Raw genomic sequence first — 20,564 nt, 5'->3', positions numbered from 1 at the left:
TGGGGATATCTGTACTATTCTGACATTCTTGGACCTCAAGAAATTAGATTGACTGTCAGTACTTCAGGATTGATCAATATTCAGATCTATACCATAGTTTGTGAACTCTATAACTTTCCTACAAACTAAGTAATACATCCTAATTTGGGTTATTTTCACCAAAGACATGTAGCAGAATACATCTTGGCCTAAATTTATGAAGAACAATTATTTATTTGTAAACTTTTATAACAGAAACAAAGAAAAACTTTTGGTCTTTTTTTGTTAATTTAGCAAAAAATAAAAACCCCAGCAGTGATTAAATACCACCAAAAGAAAGCTCTAGTTGTGTGAAGAAAATGATAAAATTTTAGTTTGGATACAATGTTGTATGACCGCGCAATTGTCATTCAAAGTGTGAGAGCGCTGAAACATGAAAAATGACCTGGGCAGGAAAGGTGTAAAATTGCCCGGTATTGAAATGGTTAAGAGATCTATTGGTGTAAATTTATTTTCTAATGTTAGTTTGTGTGTAAAGGGAAAACTTTCTTTTTGTTTTGGATAAGGGTTCGATCCTTTTCCATGATTTTATTTTAAAGTGTTACTAAACCCAGGACCCTGCATGCACTCTCTCTGGTCTCCCACAGTACACACAACATGGAAGTGCAATTATTTTAGTAAATATAAACTTCTAAATACCGTTTCTCATCAGCAGTTAGAGCAGTCTAGTGACTTCGATCAACGTCCAGCCGAGCACAGGATCTGATATGGGGGTGCAGTAAAAAATGTCAGGGGGCAGATGATAGCTGGTCAGCAGGGCAGTTCTCAAAAACAGGAATCAGTAGCGGAGTTTACTGGGGGTCAGCAGGGCAGAGGACAGGAATTATCAGATCAAAGTGATAAGATCCGCAGTTTGTAGAGCAGTGTACAGGGGGTCAGCAGGGCAGAGGACGGACAGTCAGCAGGGTGGAGGACATGGGTCAGTATGGTAGTGTATTACAGGGAAGTGAAACAAAAAACAAGAAGCGCACCTAGCTAGCTCTGAGGAAGAAGACATAGCCTTCGAAACGCGTCAAATATACTGAGTGTCTGCCCCCATGATGGGATTCGCGCTGGCTTCTTATCTTTGAAGTCCCTTTGAGGACTACATGCCTGATTTTATTCGCTGTTTGTGAGTACCTATCTTCTATTAATACATTCTGTTACTGAGGTAATGCGCAAGCTTGGTGCGCTTCTTGTTTTTTGTTTCACTTTGCAGTATCGATCGGGCTTCCCCAGCCCTGTTTTGGAGCTGCACAACCTTGAAATATACTGGTGGCCGCTTGCTCTTGTGATGGTTCCATCTATTTGCCACCGGTCTGAGCCCTAGAGCGCAGGAGAAATCGCAGCTAGTGTATTACAGGGGTCAGCAGTTTGTAGGCGAGTGTACAGGGGGTCATCATGGCAGAGGACGGGCAGTCATCAGGGTGGAGGATAGGGGTGGGTCAGTATGGTAGTGTATTGCAGGGGTCAGCAGTTTGTAGGCGAGTGTACAGGGGGTCAGCATGGCAGAGGATGGGCGGTCAGCACGGTGGAGGACAGGGGTCAGTATGATAGTGTATTGTAGGGGTCAGCAGTTTGTAGGCCAGTGTACAGGGGGTCAGCAAGGTAGAGGACGGTCAGTCAGCAGGGGAGTGTACACAGGGGTCAGTATAGCAGTCGACAGGGGTCAGCAGTGCACAGGACATATAATATGTTTTTAAAGGTGAACTTAGCCTCTAAACAGTATAAACAATATGTAAACATGGACAATATTAACAATACTCATAAAGAATAATCTGGCAGAAATAAGTTCTGTGGCTGGCCAATGGCAGGGTCTTAAAGGGGTATTGAACAGATTCTGTGCCTGCTGTATACAATGCACACATATACCACAGTCCACAAAATACTAAATACTGTGCCACAACTGACAGTCTCAAAGACACAAATAAACCGCAGGACAAAGGAACGTTTTTTTTGAACCATTTGCCAACTGTGCTATAGCCAAATGACAGCTACAGCACGGTTGTCCAGTCCTGGGAGGGCGTCATATCACATCCTCCCAGAACGCGCCCTGCCGCGCACACCCGGGGGGCGCACACCCAGCAATCTCCGTGATTGCTGTGTCCTATGGACACAGCTGATCATGTGATGTGATAAAAGGCCAACCACAGCGGCCTTTTACCAGATGATCAGCTTATCAGCTGTGTCCAATGACACAGCAGATCACAGGTAAATGCAGTTGCCGGTTATCGGCACACTGTCACAACGTGAGGAAAGTACTGCCGATAACCGGCAATTGTCAGAGGACGGATCAGCACCGATCATCAGGGCACTGATGATCAGTGCCCAGAAGTGCCACCCAGCAGGGCCACCCACCTGTGCCCTTCAGTGCCAGTGCCACCCACCTGTGCCCAGCAGCACCCCCATCAGTGCAGCCCAGCAGTGAAACCCAGTGCCCAGCAGTGGCACCAGTCAGTGCCCAGCAGTGCCAACAGTCAGTGCCACCCATCAGTGCTGCCTATCAGTACCAATCATTGTTGCATATCAGTGCAGCATCATCAGTGTTGCCAATCAGTGCCCATCAGTGCTTCCTATCCGTGCCATCTCATCAGTGCTGCCTATCAGTGCCCATCAGTGCCGCCTATCAGTGCAGCCTCATCAATGCACATCAGTCAAGGAGAAAAATTACCTGTTTGCAAAATTTTATAATAGAAACTAAGAAAAATTTGTTTTTTTTTCAAATGTTTTGCTATTTTTTTGTTTATAGCACAAAAAATAAAACACCCAGTTGCAATTAAATGCCACCAAAAGAAAGCTCTATTTGTGTGAAAAAAAAATTATAAAAATTTCATATGGGTACAGTGTTGCATGACCACGCAATTGTAATTCAAAATGTGACAGCGCTGAAAGCTGAAAATTAGCCTGGGCAGGAAGTGGGTATAAATGCCTGGTTGGCAAGTAGTTAATTAATTGTTTCGATTTCATATGTTTTTATGCACACAAATAGGATATTTTTGCCCTAGGTATCCATACTTGGATCAACATTCATGTGCTTCAGTAGGGGCCCGGATGAATTTCGATCCATGTGTGGGCAAGCTGGTTGTACAGAAGTCGATCTACCAATTGACTTCTGTACAATCAGCCACTAGGAAAAATTCTACGCAATTCACACCGCCGGCTATAGCTAGCAGCACTGATCAGTGTATCCTGACAGCATTGAAGCTTCTTCGCTGTGAGAACACATTACCTCAGCGGGAGTGATTCCGCATCCACATAGAATTTGTGGAGAGAATTGAGTATTTTTTTTTCTTTTGTTCGACACATTGTTGAACAAAAAAAAATTACTAATGTCTGGGCCGCCTTACTGAGCCTACCTTAAAGAGGAACTCCATTAAAACCAGCAACTGTTGAGAAAATAAATACCTTGGTGAGGTCTATGTATATCTATGTATAATGTACAGAGTACAGGGGTCAGAATAAGTAAAAAACAAAACAACATATGGAGTGTAGCAGTCAGGATGAGAGCCACATTCACATCAGAGTCCCCAGAGTGAAACCACCTTACATTACAGTCTGCAGAGTCCCCCTTAAATCAGAGTCTAGCAGAGTCTAGAGTGCCCCCCTTACATCAGAGTCCAGCAGATTGCCCCCTTACATGAGAATCCAGCAGAGTGCCCCCTTACATCAGAATCCAGCAGAGTGCCCCCTTACATCAGAGTTTGGCGGAGTGCCCCCTTACATCAGACTCCAGCAGATTGCCCCCTTAAGTCAGGGTCTGGCAGTCAGAGCCCATGACAAAGAGATTTTTTACTGGCACTTTTCTCCTGTCCATGAACATTTGTAGATAGGAGAAAAGTGTCTGTTTTATACAAACTGTCTGTAAATTTCTGGATGGTTGGCAACACAGCGTTGGGGTATACACATACTGTCACTGTCATGTTTTGTGGCTGTGGAAGAAATTCTATCTTTTGTTGCTTTCTTTGGGCGCAATGCCTGCTGAATGTGACTCATTCCAGTGAATGAGGCTGGTCTGCAATCACCCCACAACTGCATGCAATACATGTGGTTGCAGTGCGCTAGTGTGGGGTTCTAGGAGTTAAAGCAGGTGGTGAGGAGGTTATACATCTCCTCACTGCCTGCCAACTGCTCTCTGAATAGTGATCTGAATGCAGATCGCACGTCAGAGACCAAAGTTCATGTGAACAATCCCCTAAAGGGATGGTGGGGCTGGGCAGGAAGAGGTTAAACAGAAGCATCACAAACTTGTGAGTAATAACTCCATCGGTTTATCCAGCCTTCAAATTGTCAGCCATTCCCAATAATACTAAAGTTGACCCTGCCTGTTAACATGAACAAAGAAGGGGAGGGAGACAGATGGGGGAGAGAAGAGGGAGAGAGGGGGAAAAGAAGGGGAAGATGAAGGGGGCGATATAGAGGGGGGAAAGAAGGGGGAGATGGGGTGGAGAAGTTGGGGAGATAGAGGAGGGAGAGAAGGTGGGGTAAAGATGGGGGAGAAGGTGGGGAGATAGAGGGGGGGAGAGAAGGGGGGAGGAGGAGAGATGGAAGAGAGAAGGTAGGGAGATGGGGAGAGTTCAGCTGTAGTGCAGGGCTCAGCTCATTCACCCAGGTCGGTCTCTGCAGGCTCAGAAAGAGGAATCAGTCCTGCAGACACCATGTAGATGGCTGCAATGCAGGGGCGGACTGACCATTTGGAAACTCGGGCAGTGCCCGAGGGCCTGGGGTCAGCAGGGGGCCCCATGAGATGCCCCTGGTACCTTTTTCATAGGCTTTTTTGAGTTTGGGCAAGGACACAGGGGCCCCACAATCCCCTATTGCCTGGGGGCCCCATGAGTTGTCAGTCCGCCCCTGCTGCAATGCTTCAAATTTCCCGCCTGCATATCTTCTCAGGCACAGCACCGGCCTGGAATTAGAGTGAAGGCAGTGTACATGATCCCCTCTCTCCTCTCCTGTCAGTGCAGGGAATAGGAAGGGAGGGGAGAGGGGAGTGTGTTGTCTGGGCTGTGTGAGCCACTGCAGACAGCTTCTCTTGTTGGATGAAGTCCCTGGGTTGCCTGGGGGGGGCATAGCCTACTCCAGCACCTCCCTAAATTTGGCCGTGGCAATTGCGGAGTATATACCGCCATTTGTAAATACTATAACTTTCATGTAAACCAATTAATTTACACATATTGGGATTTTTTTTAGCAAAGACATGTCGCCAAATACATTTTAGCCTAAATCTATGACAAAATTAGATTTTTTTTCTGGACATGTTTAATAGCAAAAAGTCAAAATTGCCAGTCTTTTTTTTAATAGCGCAAAAAATAAAAAATGCACAGGCAATCAAATACCACTGAAAGAAAGCTCTATTTGTGGGAAAACAAGGACATCAATTTCATTTGGGTGCAGCGTTGCATGACCGCGCAGTTATCACTTAAACTAACGCTGCGCCGTAACGCAAAAAAAAGGCCTGGTCAGGAAGGGGGGTAAATGCTCAGAAGGGAAAGTGGTTAAACACAGTGGGGTTTATTTACTAAAGCTGGTTCACTCAGAATCTCTTGCACTTCTGCATAGAAACCAATCAGTTTACAGGTTTATGGGCCAGTTCACATGCATTTCAGTGTGTTTTTTCTGCATCCAAAATGCACAGAAAGTAGGTTATATGACTGTCAATGTCATAGTTCACATCAGTGCTTGCAGTTCCAGTGCGTTCCGGTTGCAGAAAAAAAAGTTGAACAGGCTGCATTTTTCCTGCAAAGAACTGTAGTGGAACGCGGTAAAATGCATCAAAAACGCACCAAAATGCACTGGCATGCACATGACTCTATTTAAATTGAAGAAAAAGAGAGGGGGAAAAAATTAACCAGCAAACATCAAAAACACACCGGAATGCATCAAAACACTCATGCGGAAACGCACCCGGAACGCATCTAGACTACATTTCTATGGTGTGAACCGGCCCTTACTGCTAAAGCTTAACTGAACAAGCTGAGGTTCGAGGCTGATCAGCTACCATGCACAGCTGGACCAGATTCTGAGTGCACCAGCTTTAGTAAATAAACCCCACTGTATTATTTGCAAGCGAATGGGAGGGGGACTAGGGAGAGCAGGAACTTTGCTCTCTCAATCAATACTGACAATTTTTAATGCGTATGCTGCTAGCATTAGTCAATAGATAGGAAAGTGTATTATATGTACTTATTTACATCTTTTTCTTACACTTCTTCAGTTACTTCTTGGTTTCCAGGTCTAAGCAAATGATGTCATACATCGCAGGAGTCTTCAGGAGTGCTTTTCTCAGCTAACCACACCCTCCTGCCTGCATGCTTGAGCTAAAGACAGATAGATTCCAGGAAGTAAATGCTACATAAATCTTCTGTCCTTACTTAACCACTTGTCGAGCGCAGATAGCCGAATGACGGCTTCACTGTGGCCAGCCAGTTCTGGGAGGGCCTCCCGCTAGCCCCCCGGCGATCTCTGTAATCGCTGTGTCCTACGGACACATCTGATCACGTGATGTGGTAAAAGGCCAATCACAGCGGCCTTTTACCACGTGATCAGCCATGCCCAATGACAGAGCAGATCACCGGTAAATTCAGTTGTCAGTTATCGGCTGCACTTTTCTCAAGCCGTCACAGCGTGAGGAAAGTACTGCCGATAACCAACAATTGTCAGAGGAGGGATCAGCACCGATCATCAGGACACTGATGATCAGTGCCCTGATGATCAGTGCCCAGCAGTGCCACCCACCAGTGCTGCCCATCTGTGCCCAGCAGTGCTGCCCACAAGTGCCCATCAGTGCCACCCACCTGTGCCCATCAGTGCCACCCACCAGTGCCCAGCAGTGCCACCCATCAGTGCTGCCCAGCAGTGTCCAGCAGTGCCGTCAGTCAGTGCCTCCCATCAGTGCCGCCTTTCAGTGCCCATCATTGTTGCATATCAGTGCCAGCTCATCAGTGCCGCCTATCAGTACCGCCGATCAGTGCTGCCTATCAGGGCCCATCATTGTTGCATATCAGTGCCAGCTCATCAGTGCCGCCTATCACTACCGCCGATCAGTGCTGCCTATCAGGGCCCATCAGTGCTGCCTATCAGTGCAGCCTCATCAACACACATCAATGAAGGAGAAAATTTACCTGTTTGCAAAATTTTATAACAGAAACAAAGCAAAATTAATTTTTTTTCAAAATGTTTGCTCTTTTTTTGTTTATAGCGCAAAAAATAAAACACCCAGCGGCGAGTACATACCACCAAAAGAAAGCTCTATTTGTGTGAAAAAAATGCTAAAAATGTCATATGGGTTCAGTGTTGCATGACTGCACAATTACCACTCAAAGTGCGACAGCGCTGAAAGCTGAAAATTGGCCTGGGCAGAAAGGGGGTATAAGTGCCCGGTAGGCAAGTGGTTAAGATGGCCACAGCCAGAAATTCTAGGGTTTTTTCTAAGTGATTTCTCAGCAAAATAAAGCATGGCGATGTGGATGGATTGATGAGTTTGTGTTTAATATTAAAAATGAATAAAGAGTGTTTTTGGTTTGTAGTGTTCAAATGCAGTGTTGTTCCACTTCAAGCAGATTAAAATTCATCTTTACCCTGTGACTAGAGCTGACATAAACCCTTTGTTTTATTTTCAGAAAATGAAATGATCGAGGTAAGCATCTGCTTCAATCTATACTGTATACTGCTTTTCTATGGACATGTCTTTATATCCACCTATAATATTACTACCTACTTGCTTTTCTAGGAGAATGAGGAGGATGATTCAGATTTGTATGAAGCCCCCCCATGCGATCTTCAGAGCAGAACACCCCACTGTATGTGGACTCCCCAGGACAAACAGGGTGTATATTTAGGTAAGTCAAGAAAGGGGAAAAAAGTGGATGATCCAGTTCTCTGATTCCCAACCTGTGATCCACGGGCCACTTGCGGTCCTTTAGTGCTTAGTGTACTGCCCTCAGACCCTGTGCAGACTGTAGCCTGTGTTTTCTTATTTAGATGTTTACTCAGCCTTGTGAAGGAAAAACATTCTTTAGATTGGGGTTTAAGCCTTGGTTCACACTGATGCGGTGCGGAATTCGCAGCATTTTCTGCTCTGGACCGCATCAGAATCGCACCCTGGTCATGCGAACTGCTGCGGGTGTGTATGTTAAGTTAACAACACCCTGAAAGCGGTCCGCAGAACGTGGTGCGATGTGTAGAATCGGATCGCATAGGTGTGAATACCCATGCGATCCAATTCTAGTGCAGACCAAAAAAAAGGGTCCTGCAACTTTTTGGTGTGGGTGCAGTGCGATTAGAGCCATAGCAAATGTATGGCTCCAATCACACCGCACACAAATCGCATTTGATTTTGCACAGGAATGCGGTGCGGTTCCTGTGTGAATCACATGCGATGTACCGCACCGCATATATGTGAACCTAGGCTAATAGTTAAATGGCTTAGATTATTTCTCTTACTTTATACCTATTTTCTGTTCTGTTAACCTCCCATTTTTTATATTTTTCTTTCTTCTGATCTGATGTTTTACAATAAATCTTGCTGAAAGAAAAATCTAATGTGGATCAAGTCATTGTAAAGGGACTGTAGGGAGAACAAAAGTGAAAGCATTCATCTGTATAGAGGGCTGAATAGCAGTGATCTTTAGCAGTCTCATGTGCCCCCAGTCTTTGGCCATCTTCTGCTGTATTTCTGCAGTCTCTGACCATCTCTTGTGGCATGTATGTGTGCTTTGATCATCTCCTGTCACGTGTCTGCAAGCTCTGACAGCTTTCTGTAGCATTACTATGGCAGACTAGTATTAACAGCCCTTTGGTGATGTCAGGGGCCACACTTGGGTTCCGCTAAATCCAAGAAAGTTGACCACCACTGGTCTAGTAGAACTTGAAAAGGCTGCCTTCATGAACACCTTATTTTGATAATATACAGGCAGTACAGTGGCTAAGTGGTTAGCACTTCAGCCTGGCAGCACTAGGATCATTGGTTCAAATCCCAACCACAACACCACCTGCCTGGAGTGTGCATGTTCTCCCTGTTTTTTCATGGGTTTCCTCCGGTTTCCTCCCACACTCCAAAGACATGCTGGTAGGTTAATTGGCACCTTTCTAAATGTATGTGTATGTATGAATGTGAGCAGGGGCGGACTGACATGGGGCCCCTGGGCAATAGGGGATCATGGGGCCCCTGTGTCCTTACGCACACCCAAAAAAGCCTATAAAAAGGTACTAGGGGCATTTCATGGGGCCCCCTACTGACCCTGGGCCCACGGACAGTGCTCGAATGGTCAGTCCGTCCCTGAATGTGAGTTAGGGACCTTAGATTGTACGCCCCTTGAGGGTTAGGGACTGATGTAAATGTACAACATATATGTAAAGCACTGTGTAAAATGACAGTGTTATATAAGTACCTGTAATAAAATAATATTATGCACTGATAAACAATCAGTAAGAGAGCACTCACAATTTATGACAGACATAATCTTAATTTTTGTCATTTCCATTTAGATCATTCTGCAGGAGGACCGAATGTACATAGGCCTCCCTTACCAGACAGGATTCAGCAGGTAAATTATTTTTTTGTAGTGCAGCTACTAACCTCTGTATCTTGGGACTTATCTATTAAAACAATTAACATTTAATAAATAACAAAAGTTAAGAAAGACACACCAGCCTAGTGCATTACCAATGGCACCATTTATTAAATTAAAATGGGTAAACAATTATACTCACAAACACAGATGAGTGTTAGGCTCATAGCATAAAACGAGGAAACTTCAACCATAGCTTCAGCCTGTAGCCCTGGTTAGGCACAGATGATACCCAATAGTATGTAGCACAATTCTGAAGCATTTTGAGGGTATACCTTCTTCCTCAAAGCTCCGAGGTGCTTAGGTACAATAACATTTCTAAATGCTCCCTATTACGTTGCAATCTTTCTTTTTTTTTTCGAGTTCAGGTCCACTTTAACCACCATAATTTAGAACACCCTGTACATGCCCACTAGGACAATCACTAGATCTTACATTAGTGGGTTAATTTTGTATAAAGATGGCTATCTCTGTGCACAATATTTACATTTGTAGCTAGGGGATCGGTATGTAACTAGAACAGAAGACAGTTGGGATTAATCAATAAAACAGCAGAAGGTTTAAAGTGCCACGGGCAAAGTACAGTACCCATCAAAACCACAATGAATATTAAACTGGTCTGAGTATGAAGTTTCACCTTTGACTGTTTATTACACATGTACAGAGGAGGAGCCCCTTAAGAAGGTGGTCATTAATAAATTTCACCCTTGTGTAGGGAGCTTTAGCTTGGATTTTAAATTGGCTTTATAGACATGCAGCTTCTTACTTATGAGCTCGAGCCTTTGAAAGGCAGAAAAACAGCTGTTGTACTGAGCTTCGAAACAGAAATATTAAACAATAGTTTGGAAACTTTTATGTACCTAATACCTGTTTTTTTATGTTTTGTTAGAGTCATCAACAGCAGAAAATGCGTAAGTTTGGTGTTCTTTTTTTTCAAGTGGTCATGATCAATGGTTGGCATTGTGCAACCATTTGCAAAATGAAGACAGACTCTTGGGTGGATGGAGCCAGGGGATCTGGTTGCCCTGGAACCCTCACATTTTTCCTATGTAGCTATAGTATATACACCAGTGCAGGGGTGGACTGACAACTCATGGGGCCCCAAACTATTGTTTACTGACCCCGGGCCCTCGGGCAGTGCCCGAGCTTCTAAATGGTCAGTCTGCCCCTGCACCAGTGTACTAATACAATGAACCCACCCATTTTTACTGTGGTGCTACAATATACACACCAATGTACCAATACAATGAATCCACACATTTGTACTATGTAGCTACAGTATATACACCAATGTTCTCATACATAGAACCTACACATTTTTACTATGTAGCTATTTTATATACACCAATGTACCCATACAATGAACCCACACATTTTTACTATATAGTTATAGTATTTGCACCAATGTACCCATACAATGAACCCACACATTTAAGGACAAAAAGAAAAGCCGCACACCCAGAGACTGACAGACAGCAACTATGGGGACCTGACATTGCTTCAAGCCTTTGTCCAGGCCCTTGGCCGCCACCTGTCCTTCTCAAATCTTCCCAACCTCACCCAGTATTTTGTGCACCACCACCTTGACAGGAAGGACTTTTTGCGAATGGAAACCTGACACCGCACATTCCACGTGTAATAACGGACTACTACGCTAACTAGAAAAAGTGTCTCAGAATCAAAATCCCAAGGAGTTTGAAAGGCTCTATAAGACCACTCTGTAATTCAAGCCGGAAACGAAAAGGGATACCCAGAGACCCACCCACCCGCTTATAGACTTCTATATTGAAGGGCACTGAAGCAAAAAATGGTCCATTATCTCCTCCACCCCACCACACTCCACTCTTGGACAACCACGATTCTCCACAGAACGATGCTTCAGGTTGCCGTTCATATAGAGTCTGCCATGAAACGAGACCCAGGCCAAATCCCGAAACTTTAAAGGGATTCTCTCCAGATTCATCAAACGCAGATCCTCCCGCATAACAGGGCCTGGGCAAGCCCAGTGGCTCACTAAAGACAGATTCAACAACCCTCCCTTCAAGGGCTTTCCTAGGGAAAGACTTAATTTCCTCTGCCGTCACTCACCACTGCTGAAGCATTTTCAGGAACAGAGCAACATAAGTCGGGAGCTTTCCATGTTGGACCCTCAGGCTTTTCACTGGGCCACCATTTTCCCAGTTCTGCAGAAAAGGCCTAAACCAGGACTGAAAAAAACCAACCCACCCAGGCTATAGTGTATACAACAATGTACCCATATATTGAACAGACACTTTTGTACTATGTAGCTACAGTATATACACCAATGTACTCATACAAAGAACCCACACATTTTTACTATGTAGCTACAGTATATACAAAAATGTACCAATACAATGAACCCACACATTTTTACTATTTAGCTACAGTATATACACCAATGTACCCATGCAATAGGGTTGATTTACTAATACTGTAGAGTGCAAAATCTGGTGCAGTTCTGCACAGAAACCAATCAGCTTCCATTTTATTGAACTAGCTGAAGTTAGAAGCTGATTGGCTACCAGGCAAAACTGCAGCAGATTTTGTACTCTCCAGTTTTAGTAATTCAACCCCAATGAACCCACAGATTTTTACTATGTAGTTACAGTATATACACCAAGGTACCCATACAATGAACTTACACATGTTTCCTATATAATTAGAGTATATGCACTAAAGGCGGCTTGTGTGACCGCATCCCCTAACTACACAGATCATACATACAGCTGCATATCTAGATGCCCCATAGCAGCAGAAAGCTTTTAGGTATATTTATACTCCTGGAGGTTTAGGTTATTTTGTACAATATGTTCCAGACCACAGTGCAAGGAATATGCTTAGGACCAATTTTAAATGACATTACTGTAATAAACAGGTCATTGTACATTATTTGCTGTAATATCATTATGAAATTCAGTGGAGGTTTTCCATGCAGAAGTTCAGGAAAGAACAAGAAAAGAGGAAAGAATCCCTGATAACTGCTGCTGTTCTCAGTACATTGGCTGAGTGGATTCACACACATGCGGTATGAATTGAACAAAACAGTTGTTCAGCAGTTCAGATCAGGTTTACATCAGGATCAGGTCAGGTTTACATCAGGATCAGGATAGAAAACTGTACTGAAATTGTGTTCACACACTTAAGAGATGTATGATTCAGAAGCAGTCCCCATAGAAGTCAATGAGCCTGTAATCCCCACCTTAACTGCTCAGATATTGGACAGGACAATTTTTCAATCCGCACTGCCATTACATCAGACATATGTAAACAGGCACCATAGGAAGCAATGTTATTTCACATGTCATGCTGATTGGATGTGGTTCAAACTGTATCCAGTCTGCATTTACGTAAACCAGAAGTCATGTGCAACCTTGTCGTGAACAGCAATGATGTCTGGGTTCTTTCTTATTTCCTACAGTGCAGTCTTTAGGGGCTGCAGCCCGACCTCTATAGTTGCACCACTGAATAAATATTCTTGCAGCTATGTTTAAGCAGAAAAGGAGGTTGACTTGAGTATAATGGGTTATAGAACATTTGGAGTGGATATGGGCTGTGATTGTATTAGATGACTCCTTGTCTTCTATTTCAGCCCTGAAACAGGCCAGGCCTCCACCACCCTGCAAACGTGCAGTGCCTCTGCCCCTTCCTGACCGCCGGATGTCTCTTCCTTGCACTTCCATATGTTTACCACCACCAACCTTCACCAACTTTCCCAGAAGCATGGATGGTAAGCTAGGCAGAAATCACATTATCTTTAGAGACATTGTAACCAGTGGTGTATTTAGATCTTGTACTGCCCTAGGCAACACAAAAATTGTCTGCCCCCGCGAACACCGACCAACACCTACCCCCCCTTCCCCCTCCCACGGAGATAGCCTGACATTGACCAACAACACCCCTGCCCCCCACCTGGGAGAGCCTTCCACTACCCCCCCCCTGCCCGGCGATAGAGAGAAAGACACTCATCTTCAAAGCTCCAGACATCCCCAGGAACGAGAGTCAGGCTCTACATACACCATCAAGTAGCCCGCAGCCTCTCTTGGATCCCACCTGGTTCCCATGGAGCACGTGTCCCTTCTTTCATCTCTTTTTCTGGGAGGAGGTACTGCTCCCCCTAAAAAATGCTGCTCTAGGCAAGTGCTTTGTTTGCCTTGTGGTAAATACGCCCCTGACTGTAACCTCTTCACCTATGACACAATTATATACATTAGGCTTATGAAACTAACGTCTTTATTAATTTGTAAAAATGTATTTCAAGCTGACATTCCATCATAGGCATCATTAAAATAGTAGATACAGTATTTGAGATAAATATGGTTTACTGAGCAAACTTCCTCTGTAGTTTTCCTATAACTTGCTGATAACATAAAGCAGTAAGTAAAATAGTGAATTAAATGCTCTTGCAGAAACAGTCAAAGGGTTATACATGTAGACATGATCCGGTCTTCCTAATCGCAAACCTGTTTTTGCCTGTATAAAGGAGAGGAGGAGGGAGGCATGGACAGTCATATCAATCATTTCTTTACAAAATGGATAGCCAGTGCTGTCTGCAGGCTCCATAGGAAAGAAACGGCAAAGATAAGGCTGTATTGGAGGTGCTCATCTGGTAACAGATTTGTTGGTTAGTGTTGTTTTTAGCACTCTTTACACTAGTGGCAGGTGTTAAACAGGCGTTGAGGAGGCGTTATGTTTTAACTCTGCAAATGCCGCACCATCATGCAGCAACAGTATGCATTGCATGTAATTGTAGGGCAGTTGTAGTGCAACCCCATTCACTTGCATGGGTACCACCATTAAACTCGAAAGGGGGGGGTAATTTTTGCAGCAGCATGCGTACATCCCCATCCATCTTGCAGCTAAAGGGGGTGGGCAGTAAAAGTGCAGCTCAATCCCCAACTGTGTACAAGTCCTAACACAGAGAAACTTTTATTTAGGCTTACTAGTCTTTTACCATGGCTATACACAACACAAGGCTATTATCCAATCTCATAACAGGCATTTTGGTAGGAGTACAGACCATCTGACATTACTTTGCACTGTTTGTGGTCCGCTTGTACATTTACAGAAAGTACTAATTATGAAACTTCTAACAATCACTCATTGCACTGTATAAACACTGTATAATAATTGCTATATTGCCACAACTCATCAATCTGCAGTTACATTCAGCAGTGCAACGATCTTACTTTTCAACCATCTGAAGTTTACATTTTCTGTTTCTTATGCCTCAGAATATAGGTGTCCGTTTATGACAGAGAATAGCTGCGATTCAACGGATCTCAGCTATTCTCTGGTCATTCACAGTTTATGACACTCAGGAGATCATGTCAGCCCTTCGCTGGAGATCTGTGTTCTCCCTCCAGATTCTCCAGCCCAGAGCTGGAGAATCAGAGGGACCGCAAACTAAGCAGCAATAATTTACCTCTGTTTAGTAAACTGATCTTTTACTGTAATCTCACGAGATTATAGTAAAATCAGCCGTTTTCCAGAGTTTGTAGACCGTTCTCCAGCGTTTGGAGACCGTTCTCCCTTCGTTCGGAGAACTGCTTCATAAACTGCATTCACAGGAGAACTGTGTTCTCCGAGAATGCCGGAGAACTGAGCAGCGATCTATTACCACTGGTTCATAAATGGACACCATAGTGTGATTCTTTTCTGGAATTGTCTCTTGTTGTGGAGCCACTATTTGTAGGCTTGTTGTTAGCAAATCAAACCCATAGGTGGTGCCATGTGTCTTCACCATCCCAACAAAAACACAGGTTTTAGAATGTTGCATGTCACAAAGCAATTCTGTTCTTTATTAAATCTGACTTCATCCGTGTTTATTGACAAAAGAATTCCTAGTAAAATGTGACATGACATATGTTAACATTCATTATTGCAGCACAGAATAAATATAAATAATTAGACACAAACACTTTAAAGTGCACCTGTCATTAGTCCCTCCACATAGATTACAGTGCACTTTTCATGTAGGCACATGGGGTCAATGAACAGTTGTACAGCAGAGAATGAGTTTTAACTTTTCCTCCAGAAGATTTACCCCCCGTTCCTGACCAGGCCATTTTTTGCAATATGGTGATGTGTTACTTTAACTGACAATTGCGTAATTATGCAACGCTGCACCCAAATGGAATTTATGTCCTTTTTTCTGACAAATGGAGCTTTCTGTTGGTGGTATTTGATCGCCTCTGCGTTTTTTATTTTTTGTGCTATAAACAAAAAAAGACCGACAATTTTGAAAAATAAAACAATATTTTTGACTTTTTGCTATTAAACATGTCCAGTAAAAAAAATTTAAAAAATCTAATTTCGTCATAAATTTAGGCCAAAATGTATTCTGCTACATGTCTTTGCTCAAATAAAAATCCCAATATGTGTAAATGAATTGGTTTATGTGAAAGTTATAGCATCTACAAATTGCAGTATATATACTGGATTTTTTTTTTTATATACTAGTAAGGGCAGCAATCAGCAACTTATAGCAGGACTGCGGAGGGAATTCTGACACTAACTGACACTGACTAACTGCTACTGACATCCCCAGTGACATTAATACAGTGATCAGTGCTAATAACAAGCACTGACACTGTACTAGTGACACTGGGCAGGAAGAGGTTAACATCTGGGGTGATCAAAGGGTTAACTGTGTACTGTTTTACTACTTTGTCTGTGTGCTTTACAATGTAAGCATGCTGCTTTGTTTTGCTCTGCTATGCAGAGCAATACAAAGCAACATGCTGGTGCTGACAGGGGAGAGATCTGTATTGTTACATACAGACCACTCCCCTGTCAGTGTTCCTTGGCAATTGCTGTGTGCCGGCAGGGAATCTCCATCCGGGACCTGGTGATTGACAGCTGTAGCCGCCAATGGTGGCATGGGTAGGGCGGCCCCCTACCCGGAAAATCAAAATCACATATATACGTAATTTTGCGCAGGCCTGCCATCCTGTAGCAGTAGTTCTGCTATAGGGCAGTCGGGAAGCAGTTAAATAGAAGGATGAGAATAATAAAATGTCATAGAATGCAAGCACTGTGCAGTACATTATTGCTATATAAATACATGAAATTAGCACATTAATGGAGAGATTAAAATGTTAAAATTCTGGCCAGTGTTTCATTTATTATTTTCTTTCTTGCAGATTTGTATTTGACACTTCTGGAGACTTCGGTAAAGTGTACACACAAAGGAAATAATGAATAAGTGCTAAATATATGATTAGATCTAATAAAAAAGTTGTAGCCGTGCTCAGAGTTATACCTAGCGTATATGAAACTCATTATTATTGTTATTATTATATATTATTTATATAACACCATTTTGTGCAGAGCTTTATAATTTAAAGGGGGGGGGGGGGGCAGTACAAATTACAATACAGTTCAATACAGAAGGAATAGGAGGGCCCTGCTCATGGAGCTTATAATCTAAAGGGATCATTGGATCCTTTCTTTAACCCCTTCACACCAGGGCCCTTAAACTGGGTCTTAAGGCAGGAGTGGCGGGTGGGGGAGAACGGATTTCACAATCACATCACAATCACATCACCACTGTGACTGGCTGTCAAAAAAATGGTCACATGATCAGGAGTGCATACCACCAGCTCCCAATCATAACTAGAGTCCAAAACCAGTCTGTGACAGCTCGGTCACAGTGCTGATAGCATGCAGTGCTTGCACTCTCAGCTCAGAAGCCTCAGATGCACATGTGCAGCGTGTGGATATCAAGACCCACCCTCCTTGTTATCTCACATACGCATTACGTGTTCAGCAAGAGGTTAACAGCTCCCTTCTTTATCTAACAAAATGTTTTCATTAATATTTAAAAAATTACACAAATGAGTAATAATAATGGCCAGCAAAAGCAACTCAGACAGTGAAAATTGGAGTGCCCCTTACAATGATGATCAGTGTAGTACCCTCCTTTAAATTGGTTGTTGGTGTAGTGACCTCCTTTAAACTGGTAGTCAGTATAGTGCTCCCCTTTAAACTGGTTGTCATTGAAGTGCTCCCCTTTAAATTGGTAGTCAGTGTAGTGCCCTGCTTTAAAATGGTGGTCACTGTAGTGCCCTACAAAACTGGCAATTCATGTGGTGCTGTACTTCAAACTGGTGATCAAGTGCCCATTTACAATGGTGGTCAGAGGGAGCTAGAAAAAAAAAAAAAATGTTAGTGAGTTAGTTACTGGATAAGCTCTGAGTCCCATCCTTCTGGTTTAGAATCCAGCTCAGACGAGTGATTTCAGGACCAGAACAATGCAGGCAGGAGATCAGTGTGCCGACAGTGAGTGAACCTTTCAATGGCTAGCCATAGATGGGCTAGTCTGTCAATGACAAAAAAATCTGCCCGTACTAGCTGTAATCATTGCACAGGTGAACCAGAGCCATATCTTAAATTTTCAAAGAAGATAACGAGCATCTAGTATGCCAATTTGTTTCAGACTGCATCCCCAGGAATACTTCCAATATTAAAAAAAAAATACCATCCTATCGCTGGAGTAAGTACAAAATGGACAAAGGTTTGATTGTTGTGGATAACACACCTACTGTTTTGTTGTAATAGTGCTAAGAATAGGCAATGAAGTCATACGCAGACTGGACTCTGACACAGAGTTGATGCCAGTAATAAATGCTTTATGGATTTAGATTATAGGTTTTTCTTAGAACAGTGTTTTGCCGTAAGCACAGGACCCACTTTGCCCTGGATCAGTGCCATGCATTGCCTTGGTGATGAGGGTGTGTGTGTCATGGGGGCTCTGTGTTAGGGGGACTCTGTAGTGATGGCGAGTCTGATGTGACAGAGGGAATCTGATGTGATGGGGGGGTACTCTGATGTGATGGGGGGCTCTTCTGTATAGTGGGGCCTCTGATGTGATGGGGCCCTTTGATGTGATAGGGGGACCTATGACACAATGGGGGCCTTTGATGTGATAGGTGAACTTCTGACATGATGGGGGCCTCTGATGTGATAAGGACCTCTGACGTGAGTGGTTGCCTCTGACGTGAAGTAAATTTAATCAAGAATTTTAGACTGGGGTGCCTCAAGATTCTGCATACTTTTAAATGGTCCTGTGACTAAAATAGGTTGGAAAATGCTGGTTTAGAAAGAAAATGAAAAAGTGGTTTGGGGTTGAAAATTAGAACAGTTGGGAACTGTGGTCACATTTATGGTCCACTAAAGTTTAGTGTGCACGTTTTTTTTTTTTTTTTCCAGATTGAACTTTATGGACATATGTCTTTATTCAAAAAAACCCATATGACTTCATCAGTATTTTATTGAGGGACGTTCTCACAATAACATTCAGTATAAGACAATGTGCATGACAGTAATGCATATTGCCATGTGTTTGCACATTTGTTGCACTGCGTTATGGAGGAATTCCTCTCTATGACTTGCAAATGCAAATGCAAATTACAATTACATCCAATAAAAATCTAGCACAGTGGACATTTTCCTAAATTGCAAATCATTGGAATACATTGGTGAAAACAAAGGATGTCATTTCTGAAGTTCCACACATTTTGCTTATGTTTGAAAACCTAGTACATTCAAGGCTAGTAAGACCAGGCTTTTTACACCCACTACAAAGCTGGCCAGACACTACTAGAATTTCGTTAGAAATTTTTCACTTCTAGAAGTTTGGTTGATTTTATAATCATTAGTGGGGTCTTTTTGCTGTGGACATTTGAAGGAGCAGATTGGAAAATGTTTTTACTAACAAACAAATTTCTGACAGTGTATTTTATGGTTTTCATTCAGGAAAGTCTATTTGTTCCAAAATTAAATGTCGTTATAAGCCAACGAACCTTTGAAGTGCTTTTGAACAACAATGAACTAAGAATTTTCGTATGAATGTTCATTCTGAAAATCTAGTGTATGGCCAGCTTTAATCAACTGTGACTACAAAAAAACAGCAGGACAAGAGTGTGAATAATTTGTGTTGTAGACTTAAGAAATCCTTGCTGTTAGCTGTCTAAGGTCGTCCCCATTTTGTTCCTGCAGGCGAAATCACACAAAGATGTTGGTGCAGGTAAGGGAACACAAATGTCACTAAAAGCTGTACATGAACACGGCTTAAACTGTCTGGCTGGACCCTAAAGAAAAGTTCCTATGTAAACAACGACATCATTGTTGTCAATGGTGGGGCAAATGCAGTATAGGGGTTGGTACGGACACAAATTAAGAATTCCAAGAAATCCCCCCTGCAGGGCAGTTGTATTCAGAGAGCTGGCTACACTGGCTTACCAGCTCCTGTGTGCTGAGGTGTAAAATTTCTGTGTGTGCATGCACCAGGGAATACAGAATTTTTCAGCATTTACCAAAGGATGAGCAAGTACGACCATTCAATTGTATTGGCAACTGTGTGCGACACACACTGCTCCCTGAGGGGATTTTATGACTCAACACAAAGGAGTTGGTAAGTAGTGATGAGCTCAGGAGTGTTCAGACATTTATTTATTATTTACCGGTATTTCCAGTACTTATATAGCGCCATCCATTTATGCAGTGCTTTACATATATATATCGTACATTGACTTCAGTCCCTAACCCTCAAGGGGTGTACAATCTAAGGTCCCTAACTCACATTCATACACATACTAGGACCAATTTAGACAGGATCCAATTAACCTACCAGCATGTCTTTGGAGTGTGGGAGGAAACTAGAGTACCCAGAGGAAACCCACGCAAGCACAGGGAGAACATGCAAACTCCAGGCAGGAGGCGCCATGGTCGGGAATTGAATCCCTGACCCATTTACTGCAAGGCAGATGTGCTAACCACTAAGCCACTGGGCCGTCCGACACCTGCTTGAGAATACTTTCCTGCAGCTGAACACATACATGCCCCTGGCAAACGTGTAGTTGTGGGGCAGAGAATACCTCCGCTGCCTATGATTAGTTGTTGGCTTTGACAGCTTTCCATTGAGATAGTTCAGGCAGGTTCAGACTTGTGTCCAAGCAT

General features: G+C 43.2%; 1 protein-coding gene across 2 annotated transcripts in view; it reads left to right on the top strand.

The window, feature by feature from the left end:
* Positions 1-978: 978 nt before the first annotated feature.
* SH2D6 (SH2 domain containing 6) overlaps positions 979-20,564 on the top strand; it is a 42,224-nt gene continuing 22,638 nt past the window's right edge. Inside the window, exons 1-8 of one of the 2 annotated variants that reach the window (XM_089681671.1) lie at positions 979-1,150; positions 7,635-7,651; positions 7,745-7,853; positions 9,502-9,560; positions 10,474-10,495; positions 13,195-13,332; positions 16,748-16,776; positions 19,605-19,632. In XM_089681671.1, the coding sequence (XP_089537797.1) occupies positions 7,643-7,651; positions 7,745-7,853; positions 9,502-9,560; positions 10,474-10,495; positions 13,195-13,332; positions 16,748-16,776; positions 19,605-19,632 (394 nt within the window). In that variant the 5' untranslated portion in view covers positions 979-1,150; positions 7,635-7,642. The remainder of the gene's footprint in view (positions 1,151-7,634; positions 7,652-7,744; positions 7,854-9,501; positions 9,561-10,473; positions 10,496-13,194; positions 13,333-16,747; positions 16,777-19,604; positions 19,633-20,564) is intronic. The other variant, XM_089681672.1, reaches the window with a different exon arrangement.

The sequence above is a fragment of the Staurois parvus genome, unplaced genomic scaffold (genome assembly GCF_062004578.1).
Source record: "Staurois parvus isolate SC_StPar_1 unplaced genomic scaffold, SC_StPar_1.0 ptg000276l, whole genome shotgun sequence".
NCBI classification, from domain to species: domain Eukaryota; kingdom Metazoa; phylum Chordata; class Amphibia; order Anura; family Ranidae; genus Staurois; species Staurois parvus.
The sequence above is the reverse complement of the archived record's forward strand: the minus strand, read 5'-3'. Positions and strand labels throughout refer to the sequence as shown.